Source organism: Trichoplax adhaerens, genomic scaffold (genome assembly GCF_000150275.1).
Source record: "Trichoplax adhaerens TRIADscaffold_1 genomic scaffold, whole genome shotgun sequence".
NCBI lineage: Eukaryota > Metazoa > Placozoa > Uniplacotomia > Trichoplacea > Trichoplacidae > Trichoplax > Trichoplax adhaerens.
This window is the reverse complement of record NW_002060943.1, coordinates 7,123,757-7,131,511: the sequence shown is the minus strand read 5'-3', so window position 1 is coordinate 7,131,511 and position 7,755 is coordinate 7,123,757. Positions and strand designations below refer to the sequence as shown.

At 31.5% G+C, this 7,755-nt stretch overlaps 1 protein-coding gene across 1 annotated transcript; it reads left to right on the top strand.

Annotated features, from left to right (window-relative positions):
• Positions 1-3,056: 3,056 nt before the first annotated feature.
• On the top strand, positions 3,057-7,132 carry TRIADDRAFT_52070 (uncharacterized protein; the record flags this gene model as incomplete). Its single annotated transcript, XM_002108725.1, has 10 exons — positions 3,057-3,253; positions 3,995-4,066; positions 4,188-4,256; positions 4,438-4,595; positions 4,694-4,957; positions 5,262-5,537; positions 5,674-6,216; positions 6,487-6,666; positions 6,905-7,009; positions 7,113-7,132. 10 exons carry the CDS (start codon positions 3,057-3,059, stop codon positions 7,130-7,132), a joined length of 1,884 nt encoding a protein of 627 aa, XP_002108761.1.
• Between the last annotated feature and the right edge of the window lie 623 nt (positions 7,133-7,755).

Here is a 7,755-nt window from a genome sequence, read left to right as displayed (position 1 = left end):
GGCAACGCTATGCCGTGATTATTATAATATATTTTGTAAGCTATTTTTGAGTAGCTAAGCTACACTACCTTATAATATAGAGCACTATGAGATTTTTAAGCTAAATGACGACTTAGCAATTTTATCTTTTAAGTGCTTTATTTCCTTTTAAATGGGAAACAGGCCATCATGGTTGCAATACTGTATCTAGATTATGCTTGAGTAGCTAAACTAGTTACGTTCAGTGTTCCGTATTTACGATCTAACATCCTTATCCTAATGGAATGATCGCTTGGAAATTTGATCAGGAGATGATTTACTACCTATTAAATGAGACTGTTCCATGATGATTGCCATGCTGTATTCTAGGTTATGCTCCAGTGCCTGAACTACTTTCGCACTCTGTCCTATCGTCTATTTAATTAATAATTATTAAGGTCTATTGAATAACCACTTGACATTTTCATCAGGTTTGCTGTCTGTTAAATGGGAAATATTTTACCGAGACTACAATACTATATTTCTAGCTGCATGCTTGCTCAATGTCTGATCCAAAAGAAGGAGAGGGTCCATGACCAATCACTCACTATTCAATAGCTAAAATGTAGAGGCCGACCTTTTTGCTTGTCAATTTATCTCTACAATACGTCTAAAACTGTATACTGTACTGTTCACAGTATAGTGTATGGTTATAGTCTATTAGTCATCCGCTACAGTCAAATGATCGGCAAAAATTTTAAATAAACAGTTGACAGTCTCTCACTCTTCTAAATAGTCCTTACCAGGGAGTTGCTATTTGTCGAGTTCACAAATTAGACAAAGTTGACGAATCATGGCTTGGCCATGACTTAATTCTAAATTTCAGCTCACCTAGAGAATGAGTTTCATTAGTTTTCGTAGCTTTTCCTTTTGCAAAGCGGCTATTGGTCCAAGGCTTAACTCTCTCAAATCTAAATGTAGAGCAAGTTTTCTTCTTCATTAGATGGGAAGAAGCCATTGGCTACTATAGTAAGAGAATCCAAGGTTTTCTTTCTAGCAGCCTGTAAGACAGGCTAAGTTTCATTTTGGATAGGAGATGGGTTAATTTAGTGATGGGAAGAAGCCATAAACTACTATAGAAAAGAAAATCCAATGTTTTCTTTCTAGTAGCCTGTAAGAAAGGCTAAGTCTTATTTTAGAAGGAGATGGTTTAATTTAGACTATTTGAGATAGGGACTCCTCCCCCTTCCACCCCTTCTGCTACAGTCCCTTAGGCTGCAAATAGCATACTGTACCAGACAAGACTATACTTTTATATTTTAATATACTATATTTTACAGCCCAAATTCTACATTACAGGCCACAACAGTAAATATTGCTTTTAGCATTATACTGTTCCTATTTACGTTGTTCCTCAACTCTGCAATGACGTAAGGTCCGCCCTTAGATAAGAGTCTGCAATATTATTATTTTCCATCCGAAAGTCTCTAATTACTAGAGAAATTGCCATTTCTAGCATCGGGAAATAGCTACTGCAGGTAATTGAGGTTAAATACAGGTAGTCGATTTAAGAATGAATACTGTACAAGTAGCATATTCTGTATTAATGATTTCCTAATCCTATTTCGTATATGTACGTCAATTGAAGAAATTGAATACTAAAAGCCTTTGCTATAATGGCTTGTAAAATGACTCCAAATGAATTTAATGAATATGATCGGTATACAGTTCATGGTTAGGAATGCATGTGGAAACATGACCAATTAACCAATATGACAGCCATAGTTCATCTTATGTTGGTTCAATTCCAAGATATGATCATGGGATCGAGTGGTCGAAATCGCTTCTTTGCACAGCTATGCGGTAACTATAGATTCATTATGGCTTTCCAGAAAAGGATGCTCGGTGGTTAGCTCAGATATTGTCGCTTTTGCATGCTAAAGTTTCTTCACGGAAAATCGTATGCCCTATGAGATACATGCTCTTGATGACATTGACGGTAATGTATACTGCAGTGAAGATGAAAAATTAAATATTAGAATATTTTAATATGATCATTACCGATTGTCAACACGTGTTATTGGTTATCAATTTGCGATAACGAATATTAATTCTAGTGCTCAGCATTTATGATTGATATCGGATCAAATATCAATATATTTTTAATTAATATATCTGATACTATGGATAGCGTACAGTGCTGTACGACAGTTATCACACCATCTATTTCATAAATTATGACCACACAATAATAATTTATATCAAAGTACATTCATAGGAATACGATTTTCAGAATCATTTCACATTATTTTTTGAGGAATTACATTTATTAATAGTAAACTCTAGAAGTGGTTAAGCTCTCTGTCTTGTTATACACTTTTAATTGAACTATAATTATTGCATATTATTTTCTATCCAATTCGAGCATTAATCTGATCAAATAAGGCTTAATTAAGATAATGTAATAAGCTGTCTAATATACGTGTCGCTGATTATATCACTTGAAAAAGGATAGAATGATGTCTGTAATTAGCTAGATATCAGCCTTAATACAGATATTCGTAATATGTGCATAGTATTGAACTATATTATTGCCTCAAATGATGATCAATCGACCAACAGAATTAAGTGAATGATGATACTGGTCATTCTATCATTTAAAGGAGAATTAGATAAAGATAACCAATAAACTAAATATTAGATGGTTGATTATGACTCGTTGTATATTTTTAATACAATTACCAATTAAAATGATAATAAGCTTAAATCTGATTCTTCTATTATTTGATAAAATAAGATTAAAAAATAAAAACAAAGTAATGATGATATCACTAGTTTTATGCTTTACAGATAGTTAGAATAAGGTGTGCAATCAGTTCAATCGTAGTCCATATGTTTCGTGTATTTGCCACACCAAAATCAACTGTAGCTTGCATGCATAGAATAGTCGACAAATCATCATCGCCCACTTCTTGAACCATACGGTATTGATGCAACTGTATTGACTTGTCAGCTATTTTTAATCATCTTAGTCACAGTATACCGTTTTTTTATAAATTGACAATCCTTTACCCTTAACTGCTTTAGTTTCAGCGAATATGGAGAGTCTAAGCTGTCTCTCTATGTTTTATTCCATCTGCATTTACGTCGTAATTGTAATCCTATCTATAATTCAAGCTGGAAATAGTGCCTTAGCAAACGAATATAATTGTTCAGTTATTGGAGTTAAAGCATTTTGTCAGAATTTAGCACTTCGATCTGTGCCTGATTATTTAAGTCAAGAGACTGAACAACTGTAAGTAATAATTTTTATGGATGGACAGGTGTTATGTATTGACGCGTTCATAAATTGAAGTAAATATGCGTTAAATTTTTATTACTTTTACACTGCATGTAATTATATTGCATGAAGATAGCTTTTCGTCTTGTTATGTTAGAACCAAAAACGGGTTTTGTACTCTATCACTTAACAATAAATTAATTTTAAAGTTATTATTCCTTAAATATAAATAAGTTCTGTGCTTTTCATCCTAATTCATAATCGATATTACGACTCGGTAATGATAGATGATCAAGCTTTTGCCCTATGAAAATAGTTATTAAATAAAATGACAGCAAATAGCTAATTTTTGCAATTTTCTCCATTTTGATAGCAGTTAATATCAGCTGATGATAACTAATTTAATTAGACAATATTTCACTTTAACTTGTCTTAATAGCCGACTACACCAAAAAATAATTTAAATAGCTCACTAAGATACCGAAACCTCCTTATTGAAAAGAAATCACGATTATTCCCCACTGAGTGCTCCTAGAATGCAATTTTACTATGGTTTTGCACCAAATGTATTAGCTGAATAACACCCTGTGGTCATGATATACCACCAATCTTCCTAATATCTTCATATCTAATTATAAATTTAAGTATTAGCTAGTTTTCCACTACGATACTTGATGAAAATTGAAGTATTTGTATAGGTTGATGATATACTCTATTAAGTTGGCACCTACTTAGACTTAATTCTTTGTTTTACAGGTATCTTCAATTTAATTCCATCGATAATTTAAAGGAAGATCAATTTTCTAAATTTAAGCGTTTAGAATATTTGTAAGCCGATATCTTATAAATCTTAAATACTAATTATGATAACACCGAACTTTTTAATTAATCTGTATAAAATCAACTAAATTGTAAGACGACATTATTCTTTGATGATTTGATTACGTAGAGATTTATCCTTTAACAAATTAAAAGGTTTTCCAAGAAATGTATTTAAATTACCATCTTTAAAGCAACTGTAAGTAGCGTTTACATTATTTCTATTTCACTTAGCTTATTAGTTATATTTAATTATCGATGAATTTTTTTTCAGTATACAGCCTAATCAACCATCATGATTTTAATTCCATTTATATTTTAAAACTTATGCAAGTATCAATTTCTACGCATAGCCATCTTCTAATAAATTGTACTTTTAGATTACTGCAAGGAAATCCTGTTAATTGTTCATGCTCACTAAATTGGACAAATGGTGATGCAAATCGACTTAGTTTAGCTGATAATGCAGTTTGTGCTGTGCCCTCGCAATATTCGCATTTAAAATTAAGGGATTTGACTAAAGAAAAGATCAAATGCGGTAAAATTACTAGCAATGACTGCAACACAGTTTGATTCGATGTATAGCGTCAGAATAAAAATTAGGTTTTAATGTTTGTTATTTATGAAAAACGATAGATGTAGCTCCAAGAATTAATACAAATTGTAAATCGCGACTAAAAGGCGAAGAAAATACATTATTTAATATCAGTTGCTGTGCACATGGATATCCATCACCCAATGTTGTTATTTATGACAACGAAGGCAGAGTTCTTAGTAATCAGACTGATCAGGTGGTATGGATTGGTTTATTAACCTATGAAAATCGGAATAAGCAATATACGTGTATCGCTAAAAATCACATGGGTGAAATAAGTCAAAATTTTACTCTGGAAACAATGTGTAAGTCGATTGTGTAGCTTTGACAGGTGATAAGCATAGTAAAGAATCGATAACTAGCATGCTACGGTATATAGGAAAAAGTAGTTATCCAGTTGATTCAGGTAACTACTTTTTATCATTAATAACCTTGAAATTTGTATTATTTTCTATAAATAACTTGATATGATAGTGCTTTACCTTGTTATGCGGAATTTGTTCAAAAATATATTGGTTGAGCCATTAACATAAAATCATATGGAGTTGATCAGATAAATGATCTTCTCATTAAATACTAAATTATCTTTGCCATCTTTTTTTAAAATAGATGGTCCAAAATTTATGAATGACAATTTCCTCAATCAAGTAGTCCTATATCAAGGTCATAATATCAGTTATAGAATCAACTGTCAAGCTCAGGCGAATCCTAATCAAGTCGTTTATACCTGGAGTATCGAGAAAAATAACATTAATGAAGTAATAAATTATCAACAAAGTATTTATGAGCTAAATAATATTACAGCCGATAAATCTGGAATTTATTTCTGTAAAGTATGCCAAGGAATCAAATGCCAATTGCGATATACAAATATCACTATCCACGGTATGATGACAGTTAAACGTAGTATTTTAATGTTAGACTGCAATATATCATTCCAATAGTCTGCGAAAATATTTTACCGTATTAATCAGATAATATTTTTTATTTTTATGGTTGACAATGATATGGATATTATTAGAGCCAAGCGTTTCTATCAGCTTCGATGAGAATACAGAAGGCATTAATTGTAGTACAACATCTTGTGATATTTTACAAAAGTCCACCGTTAAAGCTACATGCTTTATCCATTATAATCAAGTCATCATTTCTGAGCAAACGACGGGTGTCAATTTCAATTGGATATTACGCAATGAAAATATTAATTTTCAAGGATGCAATAATACGTGCACTAATTGCAATTGTTCAATGGCTAATAATCATAATCAAGCTGAATTTTATATTAGCAATATTAATATAGATCAGAATGCTGTAATGAGATGTGAAGTAAATTTTAAAAGTCCTCATCTGCCTTCATCCTTTGACAGCGTAGTCGAATTGAAAGTTATCCCTATTTTAATACCATCACTGCAAGTATTACCAATCAATATCGAACGTGGTCAAAAATCAGTTACAATGACATGTAAACCGTTATATTCTATGGACATATACAATTTCAACAATTACATACCTTTACCAATTTCCATAGCTTGGTTTACTGGTACTTCTCAGGAGCTACTTGATGGTAAGTGATAGAAAAATGTAAAACACTAATCGTACCGATAATCTACAAATGAAGCTAGAATAGTTCAAATTTCACTTAGATTCCGTTAGAATTGATATAGTTTTAATGCTTTAGCGCAAGAAATAAATTTTGAATTATATTACTCAATTATACAACGAAACAAACTTAGAAGCTAATCATTGATTCTACATTGGTAATTTATATGTGCGCTGTACAAAGCAAGGTCTAGAATATTAAAATTGCAGAATGTTCTAACCTTTCATCTTCTAGACGATAATATTAACATTAACACAGACTTGCAAGGATTAGAGTCGAATCTGATTATAAAGGATATAGAGCGGTTGGAATTAGGGACTAACAGTGTTAATGGTGTCGTCAAAATTAATATTAAATGTACGGGCACTAATTCTGCTGGTGACAGTAATGCTGATAGCTTTATTACAATCCGAGGTTAGCAGTAATATTATTCCCTTGTTTTTTAGCTGGTTTTTATAATTCCTTAAATCTTAGAATAAAATAGATATAGCAAATTAATACTCATGCAAATATAATGTAAAACGTAGATCATTTATAAGAGCGAGATTGCGATGTAAATTGGTACTGAATCTATAGGGCATAGTCGACATAGTATTAGTAAATAAAGAATGACTATCCATTTTATTGATAAGCTTAATCTTTCTATGGCTAGAATCTAACGTAACGTTTTGTCCTGGAGATATATCTGATGGAATCCAATGGAGTATTACTCCAGCAGAATATACGGATACTAAAGATTGCGCTGTTGGATTGACAGGTAATCTTGATAAATTAATTCTTTACCCTACGATTTTAACCCAACCTTTTTCTATATAGCTTTGACATTTTAAAACACCTATATACTACGGTATATATCATAGGTTACCTTTATGTGGCTTAATTACATGTTCTTTACGGTTTAGACTGATATGATTAATCAATTCTCTCATAAACCTAAATGTTTCACATGCTACTGTATATAACTTAAAGTTAATTAATAAATTTAAACTTTAGACTAATAGCCTGTAATATCTTCAGTCTTTTAGTCTACATTTCATAGCTATAATTTGTATTTATCCATCATTTCGTCGTGAATTATAAACAAAAGATACCAATGTGAAATTATTTTTCTATCTACTATGCGTCTCCGCGAGATAAAATGATGAGATACTCTATCCTGAAGTAATCTTTGCAACTGAGATATTTATTACAGACTGTTTCTACAATTGGAACGGCTACTATACAAATTTGAATAGAGATATGCCTCCCTTTATATCGGCAGCTTAAATTAGTTTAATTCATAATCATTCATACCGAAATTTTCAGCTTTGTTCTTCATTAGGGATAGCTACCCGCTATTGTAGTAGTAGCGGAATATGGCAAGAGGCTAACATCGATAATTGTGCGTCTCCAGAATTTTGGAAGTTGCAATTTCAGGCAAGTTAACTTACGAAGCCATGCAAAAGATGTAGAACGTTAAAATTATTTTTCAATATATTGTCTATTATTCACCATATTCCAAGT